Genomic DNA, 13,226 nt, shown 5'->3' with positions numbered 1-13,226 from the left:
GTACCGCTTCTCTGCTTGCAAGGTTTGTATCCCCAGATTACCTTTGGAAATGAGGTTAAGAATGGAAACTGGAATAAGCTGGAGACTGGTCCTAGTTCACAGAATTTAGGCGAGTTCAGCGGCAGGTAAGTCTTGCCTCTGTCAGTGGCTTTAGTACAAATCACTTTGTCTGATCCCCTCTGGAGGGACGTTGCCCAAGAGTGAGAGGCTGCTTGAAACACAAGTGCCTGAGTGGGTGGACAAGGGGAAGACGCAGGGTTCCCGCATTAGAGCACTGGGCCTTTGGCGTTTCCATAGGCAGGTGACGGAATAACCTCTGTGGGTCAGTATGCGGTTACATCGGTACTTAAGCCGCAACCCGCACTCGAAGCATTCTTGTCTTGCATAGAGAGCAGCCCATGAGATCCGCCTGAGGGGCGCAGCAAGAGACCACCCAATGTTTGTGGAGGGGGGAGTCCCACTAGATGTGCCCGTCGAGTCCTTGGCTGTGACGTTACCCGTGTCACCGCAGGAAGCACTGAAAGGAGGTAAGGGGCTACTGCTTACCCCTCGTGACAAAACAGTGAGTGATAAGACATAGGCATGTTCCTCATCCTTTATGAAAAAGTAAAGTAAAGAAAACTTTTCCAGAATCAGAACAAATAAGCATTATGGTATAGCCTATATCCATAACACAAAAAAAGTGCAGGAAACTTTCTCTTAAGGAAAGATTTTTTTCTTAATTTTAGTGCAGTTATATCTTAATGACTATCTTCATCTTTGCAACTTACTATGCGAAAAATTATTATAATTTAATGCTACTACAAAGTCTTAAGATGTATTTGCTTTCTGCCACTTCTCTAACTTGCATTAAATGTTTATAAAATTATTTCATATATAATAACGTATCCTGGACTCCTGATTGTACTGTTATGGAACAGACACACTTTCAGAGGTTTGAGTTTATCCTTCTTTAATTTCTTTGGGCAGGATCTGTGTTCAGAGGCAGTATATAAGCAACTCCCAGCTCCTGAGCTGTAAATAAATCCAAGCACGTACCGTGCACCAGTAGGAATACAGTGCCCACAACGGATGTGCCACAGGGCTAGAAAACAAGCATGAAACTTAAAAAAACAATTAACAATTACAGTTTGCAATTGCAAATTATGCAAAACCTCCTTTTGCTGAATTCTGCACTAGCCCTGTAAAAAGGATCTCCTGATCTGTGCCAACTCTTGAATTTGCCACAAGGTCACTTGAACCATCCTGGGGTAATTTACGCTTGTCCCAAAGTGATGATCGCTCTAGTTTGGAATGTCTCAAGGTTGATTTGATTCATATTTGTTTAGAGCTACAAGAACCAGTGAAGTCCATTCTCCTCATTCTGGAATACATCGAGGGACAGAGTTGTCCAGTGCCAGCAACGACAGAACTGAAAGTTGGAGCTATACAGACAGCTCAGTTTGCGTCTAAAAAGGTGAAGAAAAAAGTGCAGTTTTACATCAGAGGCTGTAAGGGATACTGACAGTGTCCTGGTTCTTTCTGTCAAAAATTCAGTCTATAAATTAAAAAATAGAGCGTTCAGGGTTTCTGATGCACTCTACATTCTGAAAGCATCAGTGTTTGAAAAGAAAAGCTTATTTTTCAGGGGCTAATATGAGGAATGGCCATTATCATACTAAGTGAGCAGCAAAATTAATTTAGCAGTCTGCTTCCCTAATTCTGGAATACGGAAGTTTGAGCATAGAGCTGCGTTACAGGTCTGACCCTGTTATTTTGTGACAGCTTGACACAACGAACGAGATCCTTGCAGTTCCAAAGGGCAGGAGCGTTTTGGCAAGCAATAGGCCCAGGTGCAGCACCTGGGCAGTGTGTTTGAGGGAAGCAGGACGGGCTGTAGTGAGGCTGTGCTCTGTGTGTCTCTCGTAGGTGGTGGAGTTCAGTTTTGACAGCCTGCCGCTCCTGCAGCAGAAGGGGTTCACTCTCGGATCCGGGAAGGGGACGATTGAGCGTGGCCAAGTAAAATCCATCAGTGTTTCTTGGGTGCCACCTGCTGACTTCCGCGTAAGTTGCTACAGCGTGTTGCTGCTTAAACTGGAAGCCTGTGGCGGCTGTTCTCACCTGCTTGCAGGAGCAATGCAAAAGCTGATCGTGAGGGTGTCGGCAGTACGGGCTGCTTTGACACATCAGGGTGACGGAACACGTGTCCTTCCCAAAGGGCTTATAGGCTGGTATGAACACCGATAGGAGAATAAAAGCCGGGAACAGCATGTATGATCTGGAGGCTTGCTGCCTCACCGTGGACTGTCGTTCATCCGTGTGATAAAAGGAACAAGCATTAGTCACTTGGAACTTACACAACTTAGAATAACTTCTTGCAGGTCACTGCGTTGTGTAGCACCAAAAGGCCAAACTGCTGTGAACTAAAAGACACACCTTTGGTCACACTGAAGTGAGCTTTTTAGTGCCCCCTGTGTGAGAAAACCCGCAGTCCTGCAGACACACGGTTAAGTTTCCCCAGATCATTCTGCTCCAGTGTTCACGTTTCTTCAGGCTGTGGGCTGCCTTTCCTTCGGTGGGTTCGGGGAAGTCAGTGGGGCCATTTTGGTTTTCCACTTCATGAGCCCTGTTTCCCTGGCTGCTTCTGCCCTTTTGCATCGCAGAGTCTAGGCGTGAGGTCCAGACATCTCTGCAGGGCTGTGGCTGCCCTTCCTGACTGGGCATTCATGGAGACTGAAAGAATTTATTCCCCTGCTTTTTGTTGTGAGCTGTGTGTGGGATGGCAGAATGAGTAGCTTGTTCCAAAATTAAAACATTGCTGCTATCATGTGCAGAAAGAAGGCAGCAGAGTTCCTGGCATGATGTGTCAGATAGGCATTGTGCCTCTTGGTAACCCCAGGTCGTTACACAAGATTTAACACTAAGCAATGGCTAACAGGATCCATTTCTTTCCCAACCCTCACTGCAGCGCGCTGTGTTGCTGCTGTGCCCAGTTGTCATGGTTGTAATGTGGTGACGGTATCTGTAGCACTCTGGAGCTCGAATGCTTAGTCATTGCTACTGTACTTACAGCAGTATGGGCATTGCATGGAAATGTGAAAGAGCCAACACAGGGGGAAGAGAGGTAATCTGTAGCTCACAAATGAGATGTAAAATACATAGTCTAGAACTTGATCAACTAATCTATGTACAAAAACCAATGGTTGGTTTTATGTGTGGTTTGTTTTGTAGGCTGATGACCCTCTGCTTGTGACAGCTCTCCTGACCTTAAAAGGTGACATTCAGGAGTCTTACCGAATCCTCTTCATGGCAAAAGTGGTGTCTGCGTGTGCTCCCACTGAGTGAGGGAACCAAGAAAGGAAAATGGAGGCCTGTATTATTGGGAAATCATTGGATCTCGGTTGAAACATGGAAAGATTTTGAGGTTGTTGCAAATATGTGAGGGGAGCAGGGAAGCGGGAAGGAAGGTGACATGTAATATTTCTGGGGTTTTATCCACAAAGTTCTATGTAAACTCTGATTCTACTCCTTTCATTTTCAAACTGACTCTGTGACAATAATCTTGTGGTAGAAGAAAGAATTTATGAGGGGCCCAAGTAGATGCATCTGCTGTTAATCACTGTGTCTTCCAAAGGTGGCGTTCCCTCAGGAGTATCTTTTTTACATCTATATAGGTGAGTTTCAAACAACCTGTTTTTTTCCAATTTCAGGTGCATTTTAATGGAAAATCCTTTACTTTTTCCCTCTTAAGACCAGAATAAAGCTTCTTATTCAAATCTACTTCAAATCGTTTGGGCAGTCATTTTTACAATACACTGAAATCTTCCTGATGACACTTGGTCAAGGAGGGGATAGTGACCGTGCTGTCCACCGAATGGCTGGATATGGTTAGACACCTGCCCTACGTCACGGCTGTCCAGGAACTTTGTATTTCTACGTTTGCTTTCCTCTGAGTTCTGACTAAGAGTAGGTTTCTGCCTGTTACTGGGGAAGTTGGAGTGCCCTGCAGGTGTAACTTCTGTCAGGAAGCGGTAGGTAGTTCAAGGAAGAGACAAGTACAGAAGTGTTACACGGGAGAACAAAGGGACCAGGAAGTTAGCAGACATCTAGAAACACAGATAATATTTTAATTTTTACCTCACACTCTTTCTTGAATCACAGTAAGTCTGTGGCAAAATTCCCTCACCACCACTCCAAAGGCGTATTGCCGTCTGGCCCCGTGTAGCTGAGAATTGCTGATTTGGATCATGCGGTAAGAAAACAGAAACAGACTATTGGTAAATATCTGGAAGGTAAAACCTGTCAAGCTAGTTGGACTGCAGGAAACAGCAGAAAAGCAGTTGTCACTAGAAACACTTTAACTAGTTTCCCCCTTTTATAGAGGAAGCCTGTGTAACTGATGAAGAGGGGTTCCTCGTTTTTCCAAAGACAGTCTGTTTGAACCATTCAGATCTGTTCTCATTTAATAATGGATCAACTGGCTGCGAAGTTACTTAACTCTTCAGTCTAAAGCACCACAGATGCCGAAGCAATAAACAGCCGCCACGGGAGGAGGCAGGAGCTGGGAGGGGGTGGCAGTGCTAGCCAGAGACAGCTCTGCCTTCCGAAGAGAGGCACGGGGTGTTTCTGCTGGCACAGCTGGGTTGAGGCTGAGGACAATGAAGTTGTGTGCTGATGCTCTTACAGTCCTTGCAGCCCTGGAAGGGAGATGAAATACCACCACGTAAAATAGGACTGTTCAGAGCACTGCAGGGCTGACAGTTACCTGATGACAGGGAAGTTTTCAGAAAGCAGGGGTGGGCACAGCAGCACGTTGGAGGGGAAGGTTTATTTCAGGCATTACCGTGTTTCGCCAGGGGATAGAAAACAGAGGGATCCTTTCCAGAAAGAAACAACTAATCCCCTGATATATTTGCTGTAAGTCTTGGTCTTGATTTAGCATTTAATCAAGTTTACCAATCTATACAAGAGTGGATTAAACGGGTTTCCCTTACTAGATATCTGACAGAGCTTTGTTTCTTTGACTAAGCTGACTGAAGTGGAAAAGTCAGTGCCTAAACCCTGTGAGAGTTGTATGCTGTTTCATCACTGGAGTCTTCCCTTGCCTAAAACCTCTTGCTTATGCACATGGGTGTCGAGCAGGCAAGCCAAGGGCTCAATAATAGATCTGACTTCTAAACCAGAAATAACTAAACTAATTCCTTTTAGGTAACGTAGTTACTTTTGCTACATCTTTAATTGATGCTGAGCCTTTTTAGAAACTTCACAATGCAAATTTGCAACGCTCGGAGATGCACGCTGTCAGGCTGCTGGAAATTTAGGGCTTCTATGTGGATGCTCCTACCTAAGCACTTCTTACGTAAAATGTATACAAAAATAGTTTCTTGACCTTCCTCCAATACGGGAAACAGAAAATTGTCTGATATGACTGACTACTGGAAACAATTCTGCTAAGCTCTAGACACACCAAGCTGAACTAGAAATAGTGGGTTTGTAGGTAATTCCTTGAGGACATATCTGAGAGCTCTTGCATTCTACTTGCATGGCTTAATGCCCAGTTCACAGCTACTCGAAGCGGCTCAACACAGCAGCTCTAGCCTTCATTCAAGTTAATCTCATGAAGAAGCAAAAAATCCTGTTCAATACTGTGCTTCCAAAGCAGATTATCAACAGTCATAGCACATTTGGTATTAAAATTGTCAGGAGATTCTAAACATGTAATCTGATGTTTCTGTTTCCGTATTACAGGACTCCACTAGGGATGGAGGCCTTATTGTGAAGATACTATGGAAAATGTAACCTCAGAAATATATCTAAGCTTCCCAGAAGCTTAAGTTTCCTGCTCCTCTAACTGCCCTTCTGAACATCATGTTTTCAGACTGAGTTTTGCAGCTATGCTCGCTCTTGGGTCGCTGGACACAAATCCTGGTACTTTCAGATTTGGATCTAAACGCAAACATACACTTCTTGGCTCTGATGCAGTTCTAGTTTAATAAGCAGTTCACATCCCTGTATGATCTTTATAAGCCTTAAAAGCTGTATGTAGCTCATTTCTAAAGCTGAAAGGAAGTAAGAAGATAAGTACTAGTGTCATACACATCTTATTAATACATATTCTGCTTATCCAATGACTTCAGAGATTGCTTCGCACTTATGAATGCGGCTTTTCCTAAATGAGTAATGGTCCCGTGACCCTGAGCAGTCCTGCAGGAAAACACTTTAGTCAGTATGCCACATGCCCTTACTGAGCCTTGAAACACGGATTTTGAGCCTTACAGAGCTAAAATAGTGAATGTCAGTTGGAGAAGGGTCTGTTGAACCCAGAACTTCCAAGCTGTTGTACCTGTTGTGGCTACCAATGGCATGATTTGCCCACGGTGTATTGGAGTTTATCCGTGCTTCTTATAGAGGAAACCTCTGGCACCCAAGTCCATGTATATTCTCCTGCCATTGCATTAAAAGCTAACACACAAACAAAAACCCAACTTGTACGTTGTCCCATTCTCATTCCTGGAGGAGCTTTTACACATGCACCCACCTACACACCTCTGAGGCTATCGGGGACCACAAAAGCTGTACCAAAATGCCATTCTTTTAGTTGATCTTCCCATTTCTTCTCCAGCTGACATCTTTATAACCCATGATTTTCAGCTCTAGATGTCTTTTCATTGCTTGCCTAGTTGTGTGTTGTGATCACCCCGATTCTGACTGTCACTTACATGAGCGAACATGGGTTTTTTGACATGCAACTGACCTCTGCTATATTAGAGCTTCAAAGGTGTCTGACCTTTAAGTCATCTTCTACTCTGAACCAGAAGTGAGCCTTGCTCACTCCCGTGGTGGATGTGGTTGACCTTTGGCACATGTTTTGTTCTTCTCTGGTGACGATGAGACTTCTGTAACTCGTAGCAAGTCCCAGCTACTAAAGGAGTTTGGGGAGCTTTTTAACACTATGGGCTGCATACAATCCTTTTGAAATAGCTAGACTTCATCCTGAAGAGAATTGCAGGAAAGCTGTCAGCTAGAGACAAGCCAAATTGCTGTAACAATCAGTATAATGACGGCAGTGAAATATTTCTCTGTGAAATTTCTACAAACGAGCATCAGCGCTAGGGGTTTAGGATACTGATGTGCAAGATAACCATAAAACAACATGCAGATATTTTAATTGCATTTCTATATTTGACATGCTGGACACAATTAAATCATTTTGGAGCAATCCAATCTTCAGAAAGCAGTCAATACCTCTTCCGTCATGTTTCACGTGTTTTAACAGGGCTGTTTTTGAAAAGGGAAATGATCTGCTTTTCCAAACCTTTGTTTCTTTCTAATATTTTTCACACCTCGCTGACGCTGCCCAGGCTCGGGATGCGCGTCCAGCTGCCGGCACGCCCGGCCGGTTCGTTACCCGCCCTTCAGAAGCGCGTTGCCGTCCCAGGCCGCCCCAGGGCCACCTCTGCGGGCCCGATCCTCCCGGTGCCCCCCCCCCCCCCACTCCTCGCCGCAGCGCCCTCCCGGCCGCAGGCCCCGCCGGACCGAGTGGCGGCGGACGCCGGGGGCGCTGCTCTGCCCCGCCGCTACCCCGCCGGGCGCCGCTCCAGTGGCGGCTCTGCCTCCGAGCGGCGGGACGGCCGGCGGAGCAGCCGAGCGGAGCCGGGCGAGGGGCGGCCCTGCCCGCGCTCGCCCCCGCCGGGGCGCGCCTCTGCCCCCGCCGCTGCGGGACGGCCGCGCGGGCTCGGTGACGGCGCCCCGCGTGATAACCGGCGGGTATTTATTCCGCTGCCTCCGCCGGCGGCGGCCCCGAGCGCGGGGCGCGGACCTCGGGCTCCCCCACGGCTCGGCGTCCCCCCCCGCGGGAGCCGCTCGTCCTCGGAGACAAGGTGCGCGGGCGGCCGGGGCCGCTGCAGCCGGGGCGGGGGCGCTGCCCGCACCCGCGGAACTCCCGGGGACTCCCAGCTGCACCCTGGGCTCGGAGCGGGTGCGCCGGGCGGACGAGGGGCTTCTCTTTCGGCCCCCGGCTCAGCGGGTTCTTCTTTTGTTTTCCCGTCGCTAGGCATCGCTCTGCTCTTCCGAGAGTGACGGCAGAACTCCCATCAGTGAGTAACCAAAATGTTCGAATGTCTGGTGCCATCGCGACCGAGTGGCGTTGTCAGATCGGAACCGTGCCTTACTGACAGCTGTCAGTTACTGCTGCTTTTCTTATCTCTAAGATCGTTACTAACGTAATTACAAATTTGGCTTGGCTCGCCTTGCTCTGTAGCCTAAGGCGAATGATCCTCTCTTTCAAAATGACTCCGAAGTGTCATCTCCTGCAAAGGCAGTTTGCAGCCTCGCTGCCACGGCCACAGGCATCGCTCCGTGACACGAAATCCACGGCAGGCGATGCAGCAGGTACGCTGCTGCTGTGGCAGCCGTGCTCCGGCAGCGTAACAGAAGCTGTTCTCCTTTTCCTGTGCTGTGAGCAGATCTGGAAAAACCATTTCTGGTTGTGTTTGAGCTATGAAAAGGTAATTCAAAATTAACTGGAGGAAGCAGGCAGTTGTCTTAGGCTGGCCTATGGTACTGAGTACCTCATCTCAGTTAACTTTAAATAACTTTGATTTGTTTTTCGGGAATCCAGCATGTGTGGTTCTCTCTCCTAAGCAACAGCAAAGTACCACTTGGCAAAAACATTTATGGACTCAGAAGCCAACTTTACAGTGGGAATATTTGCATGTTCTCAGCTGGAGTAATTTTACAACCATGAAGAAGAGCTCTCAGAAACTAAATCTAAAGGGGTTTTGCTCTGAACTCTTACTGATTGCTTTCCCTTTTTCGTCTCAGAAATCGTGTGAAATTTATTCCCTGTCATACATTCGCTGTTTGACTGTAGATATTTAAATCAGTGAATCATCTACCTTCCTTCACAGATGCCCTCAGAACATGTCTAATTGGACAAGTCTGTGGTATGTCTGGTAAGTTTATTATTAATCTTACTAACCCAGAATAATTTGAAAGTTATTATGAACAGTAATTGTAACAAGGGAATGGAAACACTCCTTTCAGACGGGATGGAGGAAAGGGCTTCTCCTCAGTTTTATAAGAGCTACGAGCGGAATATATGACAGAGGAGACCACGGGGGAGATAAGGTGTCAGACAGGGTACAGCATTCGTCTAGGGATAGGTCATCTTTCCTTTCTGAGCACGCTGCAGTTTAACTGTGGGGCTTGGTGCTTCTCCCTAAATAGACAACTTTGCTGAGCACAACGGCAGCTGCACAGCCTGGACCTGCTGGGGCTCGGCACTGCGTTGCCTGACGCGCCGCCCTCGGCTTTCCCTCTTGTTCGCTCGGAGCGTTGCGTTTTTGTTCTGAACTCAAGCTGACTGCAGACCTGTTTACTGGCTCCTTGAATGCCTGAGAAGGGGAAAACTGTGACAAGCAACAGGGTAACTCTTGTCACAAGTGGACTCTTCTCTTGCCTAACTCATTGGCATTGTAGGTATCCTAACAGTATTTTTCTAGTTTTCATCTGTCGATACGTTAATTTTGATGGTAGCACGCAGTGTGAGTCGGTTACTTTCAGCTGTCCTTCAGTCTGGACCAATTTTGGGTGATGCTCTGCTTTCTCAGACCATGCTGGTCCATAGCACTGTTTAAACATATAGTTACATAAAATATTCTAAGAGGCTTCTGTAATTAGGCAGAATTGGAATCGTAAAAGCTAATGAGCTGGTGCTGAGATTTATACTGCTGAGATGCCTTTACCTCGGTGATTTCTGCCTTTGTCAGAGGGCAGCAGCGTACGAAGGCATGATGATTTCACAGAACACGCTAGCATGCAGCTCGTGAGGTGTCAGGGAACACTGACTGGCTGGCGATGAGGTAACGCTCCTCGCACTGGAGGAATGTTTCAATGCAACACTCCAGCAGGGCAGCATGTTCTTCTCACACACAATTTTAAGTTGCCTGAAAGCGTTTTTCTAAAACAGCAATTTGCAAGAAAATGCATGAAATTGGTGGAAGTTCGAGGCCCTCAAATCCAGCCTTTATGCTGAGTGTAGCCTTGGTGTCTACGTGACTCTCATACTAACAGAAATATACTCTTGTTAAAACTAAGTAAAACAGTTACTAGAGAAACGTTTGGAACCATGATTCTTGTGGGCAAGTACTACCTTTGGTTTGGAAAAAAGAGCAGATTGCTACTGATGCCATTTCTGTACATATTTAGGGTGGAATATAATCCTAATAAGTTCAGGAGCATGATCTATCACACAGTAATTCCTGTCAAACTGCAATGAATGTGCTTCAACTTTGTCCTTGGACCTACTTCTTTACAAGACTTTCAAGCATTTGTTGTCACCTCATCTTCTCATGACGTGTCTTACTGCCTACCTAGCTCATGAGAAGAGCAGATTCATTTGAGAAATCGGCGGGGCGCAAAGGCAGAGTTTCAACCGAGGAGAGAACCTGAAGCACTAGCATGTCAACCTGGGCACACTACAAATTATGAAAGCATAAACGTCGTTAAACAATAGCTAGAGATAGAATTGCGTTGTCAAGACATACTGCAAAATATAATTTCTGTGCTCATTTATAAATATAGGTCCTAGACTTATCACAGTTTGCAGCTGTATTTCCCTCCAAGTACATACCCACTCTTACTGTTGAAAGCGGAGCCCTTCTCGCTGCGTAAAAGTTGAAAATACAACCCAAGATAATTAACATTACGGCATCTGTCAGCCAGAAGGGATTGTACCGATGGTCAGCAGTACTTCAACTTGTGATTAAGTGTTTGTGATCCAACTTTCTAATTCAGGATCCAGCACCCATTCAGAACTAAACCGAGGAGGTTTGGCCTCTCTTTCACCCATTTAGAGTGAGATTGTATTGAGCGCTGGAAGAAGTAAAACACGAGGAATGAAATTACGGTATTCTCCCTCCTTGTCTAAGGTTAATCTTGCTGACAGTGTTCCTGCTCCTGCTCTGTGGGATCACAGCAAGCTGCATCAACTTCTGCTGCCGGAAGAAGAGGCTTCCAGTTGAGACCTTCCCTAGGCACCCTTATGATTTGACAGTTACTGCTAACGACAGTGACAGCACTGCCCATAGCACAGTGACCTGTAAGTACCTTTTGGGAGTCAACTATTCAACAGTGCTTTGCTGTTGAACCTGTGCCTAGAATTCCGTGCCTAGCCCCCTCGGTAACGGGGACTTTCTGATGGACTCCCAGGACAACTTTCAGCCCCGTAGCGTGCGCAGGGGAGACAAAGGAAGGTAATTGGGGCAACACAGTAAGCGAGAGCAGAAGTCAAGTAGGATTTAACACTATAGAGGTTAAAATAAAGTGGGTGGTGGGTTAACCTCTCACATATTGTCTCCCACGTCTGTTCTTATCACCGTTCCCTCATTTTTTTAACTTTTCTACCGACCTCACTGACCAGCTATTCCAGCCGAAGTTACCTCTAATGTGAGGAACTGTTAACAGCTATTCATGTTGTCGACTGAAACTGCCTCTGCTATAACATACATGTGCTACGTCAGGTACTGCACGATGATTACTGGGTGGTGATATGCAGAGACATTTTCTCTTCTGACTGCTTTCTTTTGGAAAATGAATAGATTCCATCATGGGTAATTCTGTCTGATAGCTTTTAGTATACAGTGCATATGTTCTGACACCACAAAAATGAGTCTATAATTTCTTGGAGAAAAGCAGGATTAGCCCTTTATATCTCAGTGTTCCATGCAGGTGTTTAATTTTTTTTTGTAATTCCTTTTCTTCACAGCATATAGCTCATTGCAGTACCCTCTAAGCACCCCTATTCCTTCGATATTTGTGGATATGGATAAGAACACTGTGTCCCCTCCAGCTTACAGTCTCTATGAGATGGAGTTGCCACCTTCTTATGACGAAGCTGTCCAAATGGGTAAACAATCCATTGAAGTAGCACCAATAAGCCAGAAAATCAGTGACATCCCTGGACAGGTGGCACCCGATGGGCTGAATCCCATTCAGTATTCCTCTGATGAGACAGTCAACAGAGATCCAGCAACACAGGCAAATGCAGAACATTCAGAAGACGCAACACAAGAACAGCCGCAGCTCTGACTCGTTTCAGATGGGGAGTCAAGGAAGGGAAGGACTGTAAGAGTTAAAGAAGACATGAAGAGTTCTGTTTTACAAGCAGGTTATGATGGAAAGTTGTTTCTCCTTATGCCCTTGTAATGATCTGTCAGAAGAAATGTTTTCTGTGACTGTCATAATCTCCTGGTAAAGAAGCTTTAAGAATATGAAATGAACTAAAAGGGCAGCCGTTTAAAAATGCCTATAAGAGTGGGACATGAATGCCTGTTCACTTTCTGATTAAAAAAAATTGTAATTCCTTGTGTCCAGCATATGGCAATAAAAAAAGTCAGGGGAATTTTGCCATCTTGGGAACACACCCGAAGAGTCAGAGCAGCACAAACAGCAAGTTGTTGTTCCGGACCAGAAGCTTCCCAAACTGGAGTTGAAGGGGGAATTCTAGCAAGTCACTCCCTCTGTAGTTTCCCTTCTTTTAAGAACATTAACTGTCCAGAAAATCACCAGAGGGCAAATTGCCACATAATGAATGGCACATGGTCCTTAAACTGCAGGAGGATGGCGAACAAGGGCAGGAAAGGGTGGGGAGGGAAATGCATGATGTTGTTTCACAACTAGAGACGAAGAATGAGACAGATGAGGAAAGATAATTATTTTTTTTATTGTTGGTCATGAGACCTGAAGGCATTGGTTTTGAGTTTTCTTAAGTCTTTAAACTTATATTTGCAAGATGAGCTGGCTTGTGGGTGGGATCCTTTCACTACTTATTTTTGACGGTTAAAGTACAAATTAGTCTCAAAGAGACACTTGCACCCATGGTTAAGTATTACTAATGTGTTCCAAATATTCATCAGATATTTCAAAGATGCCTTTATTCTTTGTAATCTGCTCAGGTGTCAGGGTCTCAGTCAGTACAGAAAAGAAAAAGATTCCTGGCAGCTTTCACCAGTTTAGTATGTAGATGAGCTCAGTAGGGTGCAGGGTGATACAAAGCATGCTCCAGCTGTGCCGTCTGGAATAAGTTCTAAATACAAAATAGCATAGTACAGGCTGGGCGATAGTCCAAAGAAATTTCTCTTTAGGGATGATTCTTCGTGAAGTACTGATAGCAAGGATAACTGCTATGCATCATGTTAAAACTGGGAGCTTGGAGTTGATTACAGCGGTCTCGGCCCAGACAAAAC

General features: G+C 45.8%; 2 protein-coding genes across 2 annotated transcripts in view; both read left to right on the top strand.

Moving 5' to 3' along the window:
* Positions 1-3,324, top strand: part of CFAP74 (cilia and flagella associated protein 74) — a 46,862-nt gene extending 43,538 nt beyond the window's left edge. Inside the window, exons 35-38 of the mRNA XM_086476206.1 lie at positions 389-527; positions 1,329-1,456; positions 1,909-2,043; positions 3,211-3,324. Coding sequence (XP_086332332.1) covers positions 389-527; positions 1,329-1,456; positions 1,909-2,043; positions 3,211-3,324 — 516 coding nt within the window. The remainder of the gene's footprint in view (positions 1-388; positions 528-1,328; positions 1,457-1,908; positions 2,044-3,210) is intronic.
* A 5,577-nt stretch (positions 3,325-8,901) lies between these two features.
* Positions 8,902-12,069, top strand: TMEM52 (transmembrane protein 52). Its single transcript, XM_009948993.2, has 3 exons — positions 8,902-8,933; positions 10,911-11,080; positions 11,747-12,069. The coding sequence occupies exons 1-3, from the start codon at positions 8,902-8,904 to the stop codon at positions 12,067-12,069; spliced, it is 525 nt and encodes a 174-aa protein (XP_009947295.2).
* Positions 12,070-13,226: the final 1,157 nt, after the last annotated feature.

The sequence above is a fragment of the Leptosomus discolor genome, chromosome 20 (assembly GCF_034619465.1).
Source record: "Leptosomus discolor isolate bLepDis1 chromosome 20, bLepDis1.hap2, whole genome shotgun sequence".
In the NCBI taxonomy this organism is placed as follows: domain Eukaryota; kingdom Metazoa; phylum Chordata; class Aves; order Leptosomiformes; family Leptosomidae; genus Leptosomus; species Leptosomus discolor.
Note: the sequence above shows the minus strand (reverse complement) of the source record. Positions and strands in the feature narration are given on the sequence as shown.

Bases quoted from the DNA above. Each gene is read 5' to 3' on its own strand.
- TMEM52 (XM_009948993.2), top strand. From the start codon at position 8,902: ATGTCTAATTGGACAAGTCTGTGGTATGTCTG. The intron at 8,934-10,910 runs GTAAGTTTATTA...TCCTTGTCTAAG, and splicing joins ACAAGTCTGTGGTATGTCTG to GTTAATCTTGCTGACAGTGT. The intron at 11,081-11,746 runs GTAAGTACCTTT...TTTTCTTCACAG, and splicing joins TGCCCATAGCACAGTGACCT to CATATAGCTCATTGCAGTAC.